The sequence below is a fragment of the Madurella fahalii genome, assembly GCF_045866475.1.
Source record: "Madurella fahalii IFM 68171 DNA, scaffold_2, whole genome shotgun sequence".
NCBI lineage: Eukaryota > Fungi > Ascomycota > Sordariomycetes > Sordariales > Madurella > Madurella fahalii.
The window spans coordinates 2,447,854-2,464,375 of record NW_027263972.1 but is presented as its reverse complement, the minus strand read 5'-3'; the positions used below and the strand labels follow the sequence as shown (position 1 = coordinate 2,464,375).

General features: G+C 57.3%; 6 protein-coding genes across 6 annotated transcripts; 3 read left to right on the top strand and 3 right to left on the bottom strand.

The window, feature by feature from the left end:
- Positions 1 to 508: 508 nt before the first annotated feature.
- MFIFM68171_03472 (uncharacterized protein) lies at positions 509 to 2,172 on the top strand (the record flags this gene model as incomplete). The annotated part of the gene is made up of 5 exons (XM_071058893.1): positions 509 to 1,040; positions 1,109 to 1,327; positions 1,428 to 1,616; positions 1,679 to 1,831; positions 1,922 to 2,172. The coding sequence occupies 5 exons, from the start codon at positions 509 to 511 to the stop codon at positions 2,170 to 2,172; spliced, it is 1,344 nt and encodes a 447-aa protein (XP_070914994.1).
- Positions 2,173 to 4,472: 2,300 nt separating this feature from the next.
- RIX7 (Ribosome bioproteinsis ATPase rix7) lies at positions 4,473 to 6,872 on the top strand (the record flags this gene model as incomplete). The annotated part of the gene is made up of 1 exon (XM_071058892.1): positions 4,473 to 6,872. The coding sequence occupies one exon, from the start codon at positions 4,473 to 4,475 to the stop codon at positions 6,870 to 6,872; it is 2,400 nt and encodes a 799-aa protein (XP_070914993.1).
- A 621-nt stretch (positions 6,873 to 7,493) lies between these two features.
- Positions 7,494 to 8,266, bottom strand: CYC1 (iso-1-cytochrome c; the record flags this gene model as incomplete). Its single annotated transcript, XM_071058891.1, has 3 exons — positions 7,494 to 7,518; positions 7,594 to 7,879; positions 8,251 to 8,266. 3 exons carry the CDS (start codon positions 8,264 to 8,266, stop codon positions 7,494 to 7,496), a joined length of 327 nt encoding a protein of 108 aa, XP_070914992.1.
- A 697-nt stretch (positions 8,267 to 8,963) lies between these two features.
- On the top strand, positions 8,964 to 9,861 carry MFIFM68171_03469 (Major facilitator superfamily protein; the record flags this gene model as incomplete). Its single annotated transcript, XM_071058890.1, has 2 exons — positions 8,964 to 9,317; positions 9,400 to 9,861. The coding sequence occupies 2 exons, from the start codon at positions 8,964 to 8,966 to the stop codon at positions 9,859 to 9,861; spliced, it is 816 nt and encodes a 271-aa protein (XP_070914991.1).
- Positions 9,862 to 10,046: 185 nt separating this feature from the next.
- RRP42 (Exosome complex component rrp42) lies at positions 10,047 to 11,324 on the bottom strand (the record flags this gene model as incomplete). Its single annotated transcript, XM_071058889.1, has 2 exons — positions 10,047 to 10,742; positions 10,821 to 11,324. The coding sequence occupies 2 exons, from the start codon at positions 11,322 to 11,324 to the stop codon at positions 10,047 to 10,049; spliced, it is 1,200 nt and encodes a 399-aa protein (XP_070914990.1).
- Positions 11,325 to 11,990: 666 nt separating this feature from the next.
- Positions 11,991 to 15,761, bottom strand: MFIFM68171_03467 (UBC core domain-containing protein; the record flags this gene model as incomplete). Its single annotated transcript, XM_071058888.1, has 3 exons — positions 11,991 to 12,672; positions 12,728 to 13,920; positions 14,019 to 15,761. The coding sequence occupies 3 exons, from the start codon at positions 15,759 to 15,761 to the stop codon at positions 11,991 to 11,993; spliced, it is 3,618 nt and encodes a 1,205-aa protein (XP_070914989.1).
- Between the last annotated feature and the right edge of the window lie 761 nt (positions 15,762 to 16,522).

Here is a 16,522-nt window from a genome sequence, read left to right as displayed (position 1 = left end):
GTGGTGCAACCCCGCAATTAAGCTATGCTCATAACTCGTCCAACCACGCCGTCACCATCCAACGCCCAGATAACTGGTGTTGCACGACAACTCGACGATAAGACCCCTCTGCCGATCAATCAATCCCGAAGGGTTAGGGCGTCCTTATCGGCTGCCCATCCGCCACCCCTCCTCTCGACCCTTTGAACCTTAACATCCGCACGACATCCCATTACCCCTCGAGAAACTTGGTCGAACGCCGCATCCGAATCTTCCATCGATCGAAAACGGAAACGGGAAAGTCCCTTGGACCAGTCCGGCGGGGGGTTCTTATGGACCGTCACCCGCTGGCAACAGGCCCTTTCGCGACCGTGCTGCTGAGGACTCTGGTCTCGATTTGATCCCGAAGACCATCAGTCTAATAGCTGACGGCTGCTTATGAGAGGTGCCCGCGCGACTTGATGAGACAACGAGACGAAAGTGGAAAGGAACAACTCAGAAAGAGAAAAGGACTGGAAAATAGGGAGCTATGCCAGCTGAGCTCCGGTCTGCCGCCGACGACAACGACGACCGCCGCCACCACCATCACCATCACCGCAACAGCATCCTACTACAACAAGATGGTCCATCCCACCAGCCCAGTCGCCCTCCACTTCTGATCATGCCTACTTATTACTCAACCTCTTCGCAGCGGGACGGCCAGCAACAGCAACAACAGCAAAGGCGCAGCCTGAGCTCGAGCCGCAGTAGTGGCGATGGCAGCGCGAGCGACGTCATCAGTCCCGATCCCCGCCTCGCCATAGCAGCTCCAGCCGCAGCCGCTGAGAGCGCCGCCAGCGCCGCCAGCAGTAGTGATAGCAGCGATGCCGTGTCAAGTTACCAGCGGTTGGTCAAACGCTACCGCGTCGAGGTGGCTGCCTCAGCGTCGAGCGTGTTATCCACCTTGACGACCTTCCCCCTAGACAGCGTCAAGACGCGCATGCAGACGTATCGGTATGCGGGCTTTCTTGACTGCGTGCGGCATACATATCAGACCGAGAAGTTTAGGGGGTTCTTTCGAGGTGAGGCTGAATGGTTGTTGCGGATTACGACGGGATCTCGGCTGACAAGGCTTGGCCCGGAATTATAGGAGTGACGGCGCCTATGGCAAGCATCACCCTCGTGCGGACCGTATCCTTCTCGATATACCAGCGGTCCAAGTACGTCTACTGCGATTGGGTCAAGCGCAATTTTGGCTTCGACGTCATGGGCCATGTCAGCTCGAGGGGGTCGTATCCGAATCTTTGGACGATAGCGACGTTCGGGGCTGCCGGTGCGACGGCGGGCTCATGCATAACCGTCATTGCTTGTAAGTCGGGGCATGTTGTCATGTCATACGGGTGAATGTTGGCAAGGGGAGGGGGCATCTGAGGGTCTTGGAGCCGAGAAAACTGACTTCGGTTCCCCAGGCCCATTCGAGTTGACAAAACTCAGTGCTCAGGTTTCTGTGTTGCTGGCAGACAAGAAGAACTGTCCGAGGCCGGAAAGCCACGCGATTGCAGCGAGCTACCAGAACAAGGGTACGTTCAAGACGCTGGGGAATATCATCAAGCATAGGGGTTTTGGTGGGCTGTATACCGGTTTTAGGTTACACCTGCGTAAGTTCCTTCCTTCTCATCAGGGATGTGGCTGTGCAGAGCATCACTAACGTGCTACGCAGTGCGCGACACCCTCGGCACAGGCACGTATTTCATGACCTACGAGAGCAGCAAACAGCTCCTGACCACCTTTGGCGGCGACGGCACTCACTCCAATCCATTGGCCGTGTTAGTTGCAGGAGGGCTATGCGGTATCGTATCATGGGCCTTGATTTGTCAGTCCTCAACCCCTTCCAATTCCGTCCACAACGTCTCGTTCTTCACCTGTTGGCTTTAACTGACCCACAACCGCTCAATCCGTCTAGACCCCGTCGACTCGGCAAAATCCATCTACCAGCGCAACTCGCTCATGTACTCCAAGGGCCAGAAAGTTGAGCCGGTCAAGATCGCCTTCTTCCAGCGCAACATGTACCGCGGCCTGGGCGTGTCGATGGGCCGGTCGTGTGCCGTGAACGCAGTGTTTTTCTCGTCGTTTGAGTTTCTGAAGAAGCGCATCAAGGCTATGGATGGACATGGTCAACAGCCTCACCATCATCAGCGTCGGGAGTCGAACTAACTGGCTGGCTGGCTGGCTGGCTGGCTGATGGTGCACCTGCTGTGTTCCTGTGACGTGAGGTTTCTTTTTCTCTGTGCAAAATTCTGAAGACATATTAGTTTATTTATTTTTATTTTTATTTTTTTCTCTTACTTGAGTTAAGGAAGGGGCTGACACAAGGCAAGGTTGTATAGATTGGGGTGGGATTGCCGGATTGCGCTGGGCCGCACTGGATCGGACTAGCTGGCTGCATACAAAGGACGCTGTGGCTACATACATCCTGTCATTTTGGTTTTGCTATGGTCATTGTTACGGTTCTTCTCATTGTCCCATTCGGGGAGGGGCTTTCCGTCATATCATGTCAAAAGGGGTCCCGGCGTTGGTTCGTGATTTGTTTTTGTTTCATTTCTTACCATCTCGAGTCGAGAGGGAGTTTGACCTGTTCCTTTGGGCTGCGCAGGGCTGGGTTTGGCTGGCATGAAGGCAATTTCATCACCCATCCATTTATCTAGATGGGGGCGTGTCTCATATTCAGGCGGTCGGTCGGTCGGTCGGGCGGCGGTTGTTTGTGTCGTTATTCGGGCATAGCATCATATCATACTTTACAATAAGTGATGCAAATGACTTATTGTAACGTCCGTGACAGGTTAGAGTCGGCGGACTTGACTGGTTTGTCCATTGCAGAACGGAGTGATGTGTGTCGAGGGAAGGGTATGTGTGGTTCCCAAAAGTGGCAATACATGGTGCCCAGGACGGATGGAGGGACTAATCACGATAGAGGCGGGGATGCGATGCAAAGACCACATGGTGTTCGGTTGTAAAAGTATGATGGGGCCCTGCTAATAATCTCTGCAGTATGGAAGGAGATCAGAGATGGCTTGGCTTGCTCCTCCGGTGAACTGGCTCCGGTTCGTTGTCTCGTCCTGGGATGGCGTAGAATACACCGGAGTTTGGGGACTTGAGAGCTTGGATTCCCTCTCAAAACCAAGACTGAGTCTCATGGACACTGGTGGTTACCTGGGAAATGAGGTCTTGGAGACAGTGGGAGAGCATGGGATAGCGTAAGGGAAGGGATGTAACACATGTCGGTGCTACGGCTTTGTTTAGCTGTCTGAGCTTGAGGCTGCAGTTCTGCTTCGTAGTTGGGACTGGCAGCGATCGCCAAGGGGATGGATGCCTAGAAATGCTAGCGAGGCAAGACTAGATGGTTCGCGACTTGGCGTGGCTGGAACATGGTTTTGATCGTTGATGGCATCGCTGTCTATTTAACGATGATCCCCTCCAGTGGTTAGTGTCTCGGTACAAGAACAGGGGCTAGCCCTCGTCAACCATCATGATAGTCATGGAACTGATGGAAGGGGACGTAGGAAGTCTTGCCAGGCCTGTAGAACACGGTTACGGACTTACTATTGCCAAGCAGCTCCTCTCTGAGATGCCACAAGCGATAAACCATCTGGACTGCTTGGGGTACGTACACCGGGACGTGAAGCCTTGCAATATCCTTTACTGCCTGGGACCACAAAACACGATAGCTGCATACCGGCGTCGGTACTGCCTCAAGCTGGGAAACTGCGGTATTTGCTGAAGCGAAAGCAGCATCTCGGAGGTCATATGCCCCGGAATAATTGCAGCACCTGAGCGGTTTATGAGGCCGAGCAGTCTCACAAGTCAGATATATGGGCCTTGTATGTCATCATCCTCTGATACTTGACAGATTCAGATCTCGGGTGTTATCAGAGGCTAGCGAAACTGGTATCGTGCAGGCGATCCGGTTAGCTGGCAGTAATGAGGAAGTCTTTCCTCTCCAGGAGATGGCGAGACCTGGCCCGGCCGAGCCAGTATCAGCAGCCCAGATGTTGGTCGAGTAATCTTACTGGTTGGGCTTGTTAGGACGAGGACCGATAGATAATCAACATTCGTACAGACGATTTAGCCGCAGAGTGAAAAAGAAAAAAAAAAAAAATTGCATACTTTTAATGCACGGGACTCTTCACTCAATTCTTGTCCCCTACGAGAGAGTAAAAGACATGGAACGGGATACGGATCAAGACACAGTACGGCTGCGGTACCCTGCTCGATTTATCACGTCCTTTTAAGCCTGCAGTGGGCGGGTCCGATTGGTCAAAGGCCGTCTCCGCCAAGAAAGTGGCCCAAATGCATGCTCAGATGGATTTTCACTCGGCATCGCAAAGAATAGCGAAATAACCCACTTACACGGGCGCTTCTGGTACCGCTCGGGTGGCAGGGTCCTCGGACCCTAGATCGGCGACTCAAGCCTTTTGATTCCACAATTCGAATTGTGACAGAGCTAGCCGCCAGTCATGTCAAGGCGTCCAAATTTGCGCCTGGGTCTCGACCGAGACGTCTACCAGATCGTGCTCAAACTGGAGGAGGAGGGAGAAGACGAAAACGGGCGCAAACCCCGCCTAACCGTGGGCTCCGTCTACGATAGCATCAAGCGCTCCAATTCGAGTCTGGCGCGTCAGAAAAAGCGGCCGCTAGAGGATTCGATTGAGCGAGTGCTTGCAGTGCGGAAAGATCAGTACAGGGTCGACGAACAGGAGGATTCCGACGACCTTCTCGAGGCACAGGAGAGGGAGAAAGAAAAGGCCGCAAGAGCTGAGCGCGATGCCGGCCTGCTGAATCGCCAGATCGCCAAGTCCTGGGGGTTTACCGCCAGCGAGAAGGCCGCAGCGTCAAGTTCTACGCCAACGCCAGTCGCAACGCCTGCCACGACCCCCGGAGCACCACCGCCACCCGAGATGTTTACGGCGGGTCCAGCCGGCGTGGGCACTCCTACCACCGCTAGCGGCGGTGCACCGGCTGCCGGATCCGATCGGCAAGCTAATGGCGAGCCGAGGCCCAAAAAGAGGAAAGGAGTGCTCAAGGACGTCGACCGGAGCCCTCCGACCAAAGTCTCCATCCTGGATATCGCGGGCGTCGATGACACGCTCGAACGGTTACTGCATGAGGTGTGGTTCCCGCTGTGCGCCGGCGAGGCCTGCGAGAAGATGGGTTACCGCTATGACAACGGCGTCTTGCTCCACGGACCTTCGGGTTGCGGAAAGACCACTCTCGCACACGCCGTCGCGGGGAGTGTAGGCGTAGCCTTCATCCCCGTGTCGGCACCGTCTGTGGTCGGCGGCACGTCAGGCGAGTCGGAGAAGAATATCCGCGATGTCTTTGACGAGGCGATCCGGCTCGCGCCCTGCCTCGTCTTCTTCGATGAGATCGACTCGATCGCGGGCAAGCGTGAGAGCGCCAACAAGGGTATGGAGAGCCGCATCGTGGCCGAGATCATGAACGGCATGGACCGGATCAAGCAGAGCACGCCGCTGGGGAAGAACGTGGTCGTATTAGCTGCCACGAACAGGCCCGACTTCTTGGACCCGGCCATCCGCCGCCGCTTCGGGGCCGAGATCGACATGGGCATGCCCAGCGAGCGGGCGCGCGAAGAGATCCTACGCTCTCTGTCACGGGACCTCAACCTAGACGAAGACGTCAACTTCAAAGAACTGGCCAAGATGACGCCGGGTTACGTTGGCAGCGACCTTCAGTACGTTGTCAAGGCCGCCGTTTCCGAGAGCTTCGGAGGCAATCTCTCTCGGCTTATCGATCACGCCCGCTCCCTACGAGGCCCCGACTTCCTCCCGAACGTGACGGAAAAGCAGCGGGATTGGGTCCTTCTCGAAGACCACCGCACGGCCTCCTGGGGCGAGAGCCGCATCACCATGTCCCAATTCAAATCCGCCGTCTCCCGCGTCCAGCCGGCCTCCAAGCGCGAGGGCTTCAGCACCATCCCGGACACGACCTGGTCCGACGTGGGCGCGCTGGAGGACGTGCGCAAGAAGCTCGAGATGTCCATCATCGGGCCCATCAAAGACCCGGAGCTCTTCTCCCAGGTCGGCATCAAGCCGGCGGCGGGCATCCTCCTCTGGGGCCCGCCGGGGTGCGGCAAGACGCTCGTCGCCAAGGCCGTGGCCAACGAGTCCAAGGCCAACTTCATCTCCATCAAGGGGCCCGAGCTCCTCAACAAGTACGTGGGCGAGTCGGAGCGGGCGGTGCGGCAGCTCTTCGCGCGGGCCAAGTCGTCGGCGCCGTGCATCCTCTTCTTCGACGAGATGGACGCGCTCGTGCCCAAGCGCGACGACTCGCTCTCGGACGCCAGCGCCCGCGTCGTCAACACGCTCCTCACCGAGCTCGACGGCGTCGGCGACCGCAGCGGCATCTACGTCATCGGCGCCACCAACCGGCCCGACATCATCGACGAGGCCATCCGCCGCCCGGGCCGGTTGGGGACCAGCATCTACGTCGGCCTGCCCTCGGCCGAGGACCGCGTCGACATCCTCAAGACGCTGTACCGGAACACGGTGACGCGAGCGCGGGCGCGGACGCAGGCGCGGAGCAGGGACGCGGCAGCGACGGTTGACGTGGATGTGGACATGGCGGAGGACGACGTGGCCTCGGGGGTCGGCACGCGCGAGGCGGACCTGGAAAGGGTTGCGCTCGACATGCGCTGCACGGGCTTCTCGGGCGCGGATCTGGGCAATCTCATGCAGGCGGCGGCGCAGGCTTGCTTGGAGAGAGCGTACCTGATGAGGCAGAAGGGGGTTGGGAAGGCGACGGCGGAACCGGTGATCACCATGGACGACTGGGAGAAGGCGCTCACCGAGGTCAAGCCCAGCGTCAAGGACGCCGAGAAGTACGATCTCGTTGGTTAGCTAGAGCTACTCGTTATATATTGGTTGTTCTGGTTCTGGGTTGGGGAACCTAGCTCGCATTACTAGCTGTTCGTATAAGAGTTCTTGCCTGTCTTTTTGGACTGTGAATAACTGTGGTCAGGCCGTAGCCCCGCTATCATAACAGTTATTTGTCACATATTACTATCACCTATCCTGTCGCCTATCTCCTCTCCTCTTCTCCTTCTTTCTCCCCTCGTTTTCGTCTTCGACTTCGCCGTCGTCTTGGTTGTGGTCAGTACTAAACATCGGGTTAGGGTTATTTGTGGCGGGGGTTGCCTGCAGCCGGTCATGGGATCATGCAAATTCGGCCTCGGGCTTTCGGCTTTCGGCATCTTGAATAGCAAGGACTTTGGACGAACAGGAAATGTGACTAGAAACCTGGAATTGCAATGGTCATTAACCAAAAAAAAAAAAAAGAGCAGGGAACCATTTCATCACGGCGCCAAGCACGTCGTCTAGTAAACTTCTATGGTACAAAGTGTGCTTTGGGCTCTACAAGCCGGCCCGTCTAATGCAAAAGTACACGAGCAACTCCGCCGCGTTTTCAAAACTAGTAATACAACTGACACACACCAACCCCCGTTACGCCTTGACAGAAGTTTATGCTGTCGACTCCTTGAGGAAACTGTAGAGTATCGTTAGCATATCTAGATGGGCGGGAGCGGCGAAAGTAGGGTACGGAAGTAGAGTCCAAACGTACGTGATCAGGTCATTCCTGTCCTTGTCCTTCTTGAGACCGCCAAAGGCCATCTTGGTGCCGGGGATGTACTTCTTGGGGTTCTCGAGGTAGTCAAAGAGGGTGTTCTCGTCCCAGACGATGCCCTTCTGCTTGTTGGCATCGGTGTAGGCGTAGCCCTCGACCGAGCCGGTCTTGCGGCCGAACAGGCCGTGGAGCGCGGGGCCGATCTTGTTGCCGCCGCCGGCCTCGAGGGTGTGGCACTGCGCGCAGCGCGTCTTGAAGAGGTTGGCACCCTTCTTGGAGTCACCTGTTGCTGCGTTAGCTGGTCCGTCGGATGCGAAGCTGGTGTTCCTGGAGTGTTCCTCGACAAGCTCGTTCTGTTATGCAGCTCCCTCGGCCACATATTGCTCTTCGCCGTTCCGCGGTTCGATGTGCGCCGGGAAAATGGCGCAGTGATCGTGGATGGCGGGCGCGATGGCTTTGGCGGGCAATAGCGGACGAACAGGCGAGCCTCTCGAGGAACATAGCCTGCCATTGCGAGACGAGGAATTCTCAACACCCCTTGGCCACATATGGGGTGCCAATGGCTCGGGGTAGTCGAGCTATTTCATCGCTCGCAACGACGAGCCCAGCAGAAACCGATGACGCGCAATGGAGCAAGAACTGGCCAGAACCCACCTGCGCTGTAGCCCATGTTGACGGTTTGGTATTATGATATCGAGATTCGTAAGAACGAGTGTTGGCGGAGGGATGGTGAGTAATTTGTTGCTGAGGAAGGAAACTTGACCGGGTCGTGAGAGAGAAAAAAAAGGCGAAGAAAAAAAAAAGTCAGGCGTGTTATTTTGTTGGTCACAGGCCCTGCGCCAGCGGCCTGCCGGAATTTTCTGCGCTGCGGCTTGCAAACGATGACCTTTGCCAAGCTTGCATCCATCCCAAGAGCGCCACGGCCGGTGCACGAGAAAAAGTCTCCACCGTTTCTATACACCGACCAATCAGCACCCAAGCGTTAGTCATTGTGACGGGCAAAGCCGGAAATGCCCAGCAGCACTCCCGTCGTCCGAGCTTGCGGTGCTGACAGAAAAAGTACGAAAGCAAGGTACAAACGGCGCTAGCCACATTGAGCCAGCAACTGGAGCCTTGCAGCACTGACGCACATGGTCTTTTTTCCTGTCCACTCTCATCCGTCTCCCGATTGAGCCGCAACCCAACGTCGACCGCTCCGCCGATTGCCGACGCCGGACCGCCCAGGTGTCACTCGCCGCCTGTCCGGTGCCAATGCATTGCTTCTGAGGCGAAGGGAAAAGATAGTCCCTATCCTGTGACGCGCCCGGATCCGGATCCGGACCGGACCTGCCTCCCCGCCGAAACGCCCCCACCCACCAAAGATAGCCATGGCCTCCGCAACGGCATCCATCCCGCGGTTCCTACTACCGCAATCCGGCCTGATATGGCGCCGGGTTCCGACATCTGCCGCCTCCGCTCCACGCCACATCTTCCTCCGGTTATCCAGCAGCAGCAGTAAACCAGCCGGCCAGCGCGTGCTCGAGAAACCCGAGCGCTTTAACCCGCCCTCCCACGGCTCCCGCCTGCCCCGGAAGACCACCCCGCGTCACTATGGCGGTGACCTCAGCGACGACGAGGTCAAAGTCCAAAGGCAGACGGACTACCCGGGCATGATGGCCCCCCAGGGGACGTGGGCGCACTGGTTCTTTCACAGCCGCTGGATCCACGTAGCGATCACGGTGGTGCGTAATCTCAACCCCCCCGGGCCATCCCTCCCTTTCACGGCCCTATATAGATAAAACCGAAACTTACACATCTCCGCAGGGAACCCTAAGCGGCCTCGCCATCTGGACTTTCGCGCTCAACTTCAAGCACACCTCGCCCTTCGCCGACATGCTCCCCCCGGCGTCAGACTATCTCTGGCACCCCATTAGCTCGCTGCGCATGCTGATCGAGGTGCTGCGCCTGCACGAGGCGCACAAGAACGCCAAGATCACCGAGAAGCGCAAGCGCAACGTCGACGACGTGGCCAAGCGCGCCGCCTACCGCAAGGCGCACGGCCTCCCCGACGAGATGGGCTTGTTCAACCAGCCGATGGCCAAGATCAAGTCGGATGAGGAGATGCAGGCGGAGGGAGTAGAAGCGGAAGGGGAAGCGGTCGGGGAACAACCGGAGGGGGTCGTCGAAGCAGTGGCAGAGTCAGATGAGAAGGGACGGCGGCTGACCGAGGAGGAGAGGCAGGCGGTGGTGGAAAAGGTCAAGCAGAAACGGTTGGGTATCTGGTGATTTTGTTTGTTGTGGGCGTGCTTAGTCGTGCCGAACGACTGTGTGCATGATATATTGTACATTACCACTCCGGGGGGTTTGATGGACACGGGAAGGGAGGGCGGGGAAAAAAAAAATGAGGCGAAGTAAAAAACGTTCACTCCAACCCCCGGTTCCCTTTCTTTCAGTGGGGGGAGGGGGGCACACTACCCCAAATCCACCCCTTCCAACGCATCCAACACCTCGTCCACCACTCCCCCCTTCTCAAGAACCTTTTGCACCAACGCCCCCATCACCCCGCGCTTTGCGCCGCCCCGCGGAGCCCTCCACACCCCCTCCACCGCCTCCCCTTCTCCCATCCTCCCCTCCGCCGCCGCCTTCCCGTTCCCATTACTACCCACGCCATACGCACTGTTACTCGCGTTGGCCACGCCGGGCGGGGTGAGCCGCGAGGGCGGGTCGATCGTCCGGATGGACAGCAGCCTCAGATCCCTCCCTCCCCTCGACTCTGCGGCGTCTGCTACTGCTGATGATGATGATGATGTCGACGTGACGGATACCGCCAAGGCCACGTCGGCCACGGCGAGCTCTTCCTTGGACGGGTCGAAGATGATGTTGTTGGCTACGGCCATGACCAGGAGGGTGATGGGCGGGCGGTGGGTGCTGGTGGGGTTTCCGACGTGTTTCTGGGGTTTGTTGGTGTTGGTGTTGCTGCTGCTGCTGCTGTTGTTGTTGGTCTGCCGGGGAAAGAGATAGGGCGCGGCGGCCCAGTCGTCGTCGAAGAAGGGGTCTTCGTCGCCCTCGGATTTGAGGCGGGGGAGGCGGGTCGAGAGGAGGGCGAGGTGGGTGGTGAGGGAGAGGAGGGGGAGAGGGTACGAGAGGGGTGGGGAGATGAGGATTATCTGTTGGGATGTTAAGAGAATGGATGTGTCAGTTGGGGAGAGCGGCTTGTATAGGGGAGTTTGGGGGAAAGGACGTACGTCCAGATAGAGCTTCCAATGAAACCGCCGGTTGATCCATAGCCTCTTTGCGAACCCACCATCAGCTAGCAATGCCTCGCTTAGCATCGCCGCGAGAAAGGCTGTTCCTGAATCGTCGTCGCGCAGGCCGGGGATCTCGACAGTCATCTCGACCCAGTCGGATTCTCCTGTCCTTCTTGTGCCATCGTTCTTTGCCTCCTCGCCCTCATTATCGCCATCATCGTTATCGCCACTGCTGCCGCCCTCGACATACACGGTCTCATCATCGTGCCGTGACCTTGTCTTCTCCACCTCGGCTTTGACTCCCACAATCGCCTCGGTACCATCCGCAAAGCAGATGCGCGCGCTGCCGTTTGTGCCGGGGAGAATCCCCGTCTCGGCTATCAGGGGCCGGAACTGTGTCGGTGTGCGGCCGTCGGGTCGGATGGGCGGCGTTAGGCTGAGCGACGCGTGCAGGTAGGCGAGCTCGGCGGGTGAGAGAAGGACGTGTTGCGTTGATGCCATCTTCCTTTTTCTTCTTTTTGGGGGGGAGTAAAAAAGAAAAATATTATTATCAGCAGCGTCTAGAATTGAATTGCGGGGAGGCGGTTTAGCAGGGAAGAAGTAGCCCCTTGACAAAGCGGCAACTCTCCCTTTGGACAGGTTTATTAGTGGCCTTCTTTGGGCAGCTGCTGAAATTTTGGAGGTGAGGGGCCCGGCTGGAATTGGCGGGCAAGGCTGATGCGGGGTGAGGCTGACAGCTTGTCCCGCGCCTCGGGACAGGGGTAGCTCCAAGTGCGCATAGCTCATGGATACAGTAATTACGGGACATAACTGATTGCGGCAGCCGTCATACTGGGTCTCCTGGGTCTGGAAGCTGGGAGGCGAACCGGGCACAAACGCCAGTTGCCGCTGAGAAAGCACACCATCCACATATCAAGCTTCAAGGGATTTCAGTGCAATCATTGTTCCTCTTTGTGCGCTGTATATGATGCTGTGCAAAGCATAAAAAGGTAGTAGACATTCCTCCTTATTCGCCTGATGGCCTTGCCTGGCCTCGACAACCAGTTACTCCCATCCAATCTATACTGAATGCATGAGATGCGCTCCTTTATTAGCGCCATAGACAGATATCCTCCTCCTCGGCCAAATAAACCATGGGCCGAACGCCCGGCAAATAACATTCACCATTTAAACGCCGTTCGCCGTGCGCTGCAAATCCGCCGGTATCGCCCAGCCATGCGCCCTCGCAGCCCGAGTAAATGCTTCAATCGCCTCGCCAATCCCGTAGTCAATCCGAGGCCCGTCTTTGCGGACGCTCGGATCTAGCCGCGCCGGCATTGGCTCGAGGTTGCACATCGCCATCCGGACTTGGAGGAATACGCTCTCCATGCTGTTGGCTGGGCTCCACCCGGAGCTGGTCAGGAGCTCCATGCACATGGCCCCGCCCGCTGTAACGTGCCCGCCGCCGCCCATGGCGAAGGGAAGGAACCGCGGCCGGATGACACGCACGAACGGGGGGTTAAAGGGGAAATCGGCGGGGAACCGCATCTCGACGACGACTGACGTGACGCCGGCCCGTTTCATGTCCTGCGCCAGCGGTAGGGACAGGCCGAAGCTGTGGAACTCGACAATCCACTGGAAGAGATTGGTAATCTGGCCAAAGTCCATGTACCAGCCCAGTTCGTGGAGCGCCGTCTTGGCCTGAATGCTGTGTAAGTTGTGGAACTCGCGAGACAATGCTTTGGAGGCTACGCCTGTCGAAGAGGTCGGCGGTTCGAGGCGAGGAAGACTCGATAGATCCAGAGCTCCCGGTTCAAAGTCTGTTAGCGACTTGTCAATGCTGGCCGGCGTGGGCGGTCCGGCAGCACCTCTGCGGTTGTATGTTAGCTTCTGCTGCAGTAGGGGTTTTGCTAGAGCTCACATACTTTTCTCGAGCGATCTCACCGTCTATACTAGATGCGCGGGATGCCGGTTTCTTGACTGGCGGGCTACGGGAAACATTAAACTCGTCATCGGTAAATAGGATCGAGACGTCCTCGCCATCGTCATTGTCGCTGTCTTCCAAACCCTGTATCGTCCGCTTCGAAGAGCTCGGTCCCTTGTCCGCCTCCACACTAATGGTTCGGAGTGGAATGGCAGACACCGGGATCTGCAATGGCTGGCCGGACGGCCCACGGACCTCGGCCCCTGGCGCTTGCGGATACCACTCCTGGTCTGGGTTATTCGTGGCCACGCTCGTCGGCTGATCGAGGGATAGCCGGCCCCATCCGGCGCTCGCCTTGACAAACAGATAGCGGCATTGGTGCCAGTCAAGCTGAGATACCACGTAGTGCGGGTTCTTTGACACAAACTGCTCCGGTGCATTGATAATCTCGTTCAGGCTCAGACAAGTGGAAATCAAGAGGTCTGAATTTGGCCAGCATTGGCCGCCGCTGGAGTAGCCGGTACTCGTGTCGAAATGGGGACTGAAGTAGACGCCGTTCCCGTAAGCACGCCCGTTCCTGGTATCCTGGTAGTCCAAGCCGGTCCGCACGATACTATGCCAGTTGGCCATGTTGCTTCCGTGCCACGCAAAGATTGTCGGATGGGCCCCGAGGGATACCTTTTCAGCCACCTCTTTGAGCGCCCGGTTGAACCGCAATTCCTTGTCCGGCGAGCCTTGAGCGAAGCGAAATTGAACCCATCCATCCATGCCCGGGATACGTTCGTGCTCCCGATTCCTACCCCTGCCGGCCAACTGGGAAGCAAGCCTATGGTTATTGCCGTCTTCGAAGAGATGTCGTGTTACGATCCGTGACCGGTCGACTTGAAAGATACAGGAACGGTTCGAAGACACGATCCACTGCAGAAGCGATGCAGCAGCCGGGGAGATGCGATTCATGGAGCGGAAGCTATGGTGCGGGTGTGCGGTCAGCCACTCCTCTATGTCGAGGATGGGTGGAAGTGTGTCTAGAATATGGCGCATGATAGTCCCTTTGTCGGTGTCCTCAAGTGAGTCGAAGTCAGTATCGTACGGGAAGACGTCGCAGTCTTCTTTCCCCCCCTGAGCCGGTGCCTGAACCGCGGCAGGAGCGGTGAAAATAAGCTGCCCGGTACCCCAGCGGACGGAGGATTCTCCCTGAGCCACTATGTCAGTTACACCATCCCCTCTCTAGACGGGCTCGTCGAGGCCAGGACAGCAGTACACGCAATATCAGAAGTCAGGATGGTACATACCATTACCTCAACCACGGCCGACTTGGAAGCTTGGCTGACCTCCAGTATGCGTGCATGATATGTTAGAGCCTGCTGGGGCTTGCGGAACGCGACCCATTTCGCAGGGGCCAAACTCGCACTCAAGTGCCTAGCGCCTTCATCGTCAAACAAAAGACGCATGTTGCCTATTACTTTTGCCTTGATGGGAGTGAATGTTACGTCGGATAGATTTGGGACCTGAAGGCGCAACCCGACCGGGAGGGTGCGGATGGGGAGTTTAGTTGCCGCCGAATTCGACCCTAACGTGTGATTGACATAGTATGGTTGGACGGCGGCGTAACACATGCTAACCAAGAGGTCGACAACATAGGGTTCGGTGAGAATTTCGTGCTCGATGCTGGGGCCGAATCCCATGGCCATGTACTGGAATAAGCACAGAGGGTCGGAGCAGACGTACGGCCGGAGAGCTTCGAAGCCTTTCTCAAGCCGGCGATGGCATCTCAGGCAGTATTCAGTGCATTTGACAAAGTACCGCATGGCGAATTGCATCGCGATGAGCGGGAAGCTACGCTCACTGGCCGGGCCTCTGTCCAGCAGATGGTCTGGACCGAGAACTTGATGCTGTTCGGCGGTGAGACCGGGAACCGGGGGTTCGCTATCGGGACTGGCCCCTTCCAAGACGTCAGTGTCGGGCTGTTCTTCAGCAAGGAACCCAATCTTGGTCAGAAAAAGCTCATTGGCCTCTTCCCAACTCAACCTCCGGGTTTCGCGGAGCTTTAACAGGGACAGGAAACTCTCGTTCAGGAACCCGTCCAGCGAGTTGGAGATGAATAGCTTCTCAAACGTGTCGGCGCCAGAACCAGAGTACGTCCCGGCCGACTCGGTATTGGGTCCAGGTATAGGTCGGTGAGACTTGGCAAATGCACCCAAAGCTTGGGTGATTGACGGTTTGTATCTGTTGCACTTGCCGATGCGGAACGTGACCGCGGTGTGGGCCGCAGCCTGTTCGAGGATGCGCTCCAGAGGATCGTAGGCTCTCTCGAAGCGGAGAAGCAGTACAATGTACTCGTCCAACTTGACGTCCCAAGCTTCCATGGCCTCGTCTGAGAGTGCCAACTTGTCGGCCCGGATGGAGATGGATACAAGCCCCGAGTTGGCGGTGCGACCGAAAGAATCGAGAAAGCCGACCTTATAGCCCGCTTGCTTCACCTGCCGTAGGTCTCGCCTGACGCGACTGAGCAACATCTCCTGCTGTGCCGAAAGCCCCGGCTTCTCCTGGGCGGGCCGCTCAGCCAAGACTGACAGTCCGAATTCTTCTCCGTTAGAGAGATAGTCGGAATCATAGGCTGCATCGTAGTCGTCGTCATCTTCGTCAACATCGACATCGGCGTCGGTTGCTGTCTCGTCCTCGCCATTCATACGAGCAAACTCCTTCTCGAGACGGCTTGCCAGTTCGGTAATCATTTCGTAGACCGACATGCCGAGGAGGTAGTCCTGTGCGGCCTTAACGGCGGCCACCACAGGCTGGGGCGGCTCATCGTCGTCGGCAGTCCAGAGCATGAATATGTTTCCGTCAGGATACTCGGCGACATGTTGAGCGAGCGCCTGTATCCTCACGGCGGCGGGAAGGCTGTCATGGTGGTATTTGATCACAACCTCGCCGTCAGAGTCACCGTTTGCAACCGATACGATTCCTGGGACAGCGCCGCCGGCAACTTTCTGGGCAGCTGTCGCAACATCGGATTTAAATTTCCTGAAGCTCATAGCCGATGTGGGCGGAGTGGAAGGTCAGAGCCGAAGAAGAAGAGGAAGGCAAAGTTAGCCGCGACTAGGGCGGTATATCTCCACAGGCTTGTCGCCGGATGTGGCCGTCGGGGGGAGAAGTCGAGCAGCGTTTGGTGCGGATTGCGCGAAGAATGAGATCGGTAGAGGGAAATCTTAGGAAGTAGAGGTAGTCAGTCGGAAGACCCGTGAGTATTCCTTACTCGATGGCGGCTCTAAAGAGGCGTGCTTGGCCCATAACCGTTGGTCTTTCTGTACCGTCGGGGCCAACGCGCCTCAGAAGCACTGGACTGGCGGTAGAGCCACGGCGGAGGAACCAAGCAGCCCGAGAGAAGCCTCCCTAGGCTCCGATCTTTGATGCCCGGATATTTGAACGCTTGGCAAGCACCGCACAAAGTAAAGTATATTTGAGGGAGTCACCGTAGACAAGGTTCACCGAGATTGGCTCGGTGCAAGGCTGTGGATTACTCGTAGCTGCGTTCAGGCAGAGCACTGGTCAAGGCAGCAATGGCGGGGAAACGCAAACCGGGGACCTTGCGAGCAAACGCCACGGAATGTTTAGTCCCTCAAGCGGCCTCTGCCCATGAGCCATGGGCCGAACTGGGGCTTGACAGCGCGGATTGGATACGGCAGGTTGTAGAGCGTTGCGACAAAACGTCTTGATAACCAAAGAGCTTCCAGATGTAAGGCACAGTGCGGGGGATGATCACGCATCCTAAAGAACAGCAATTGCCTTTATGCAC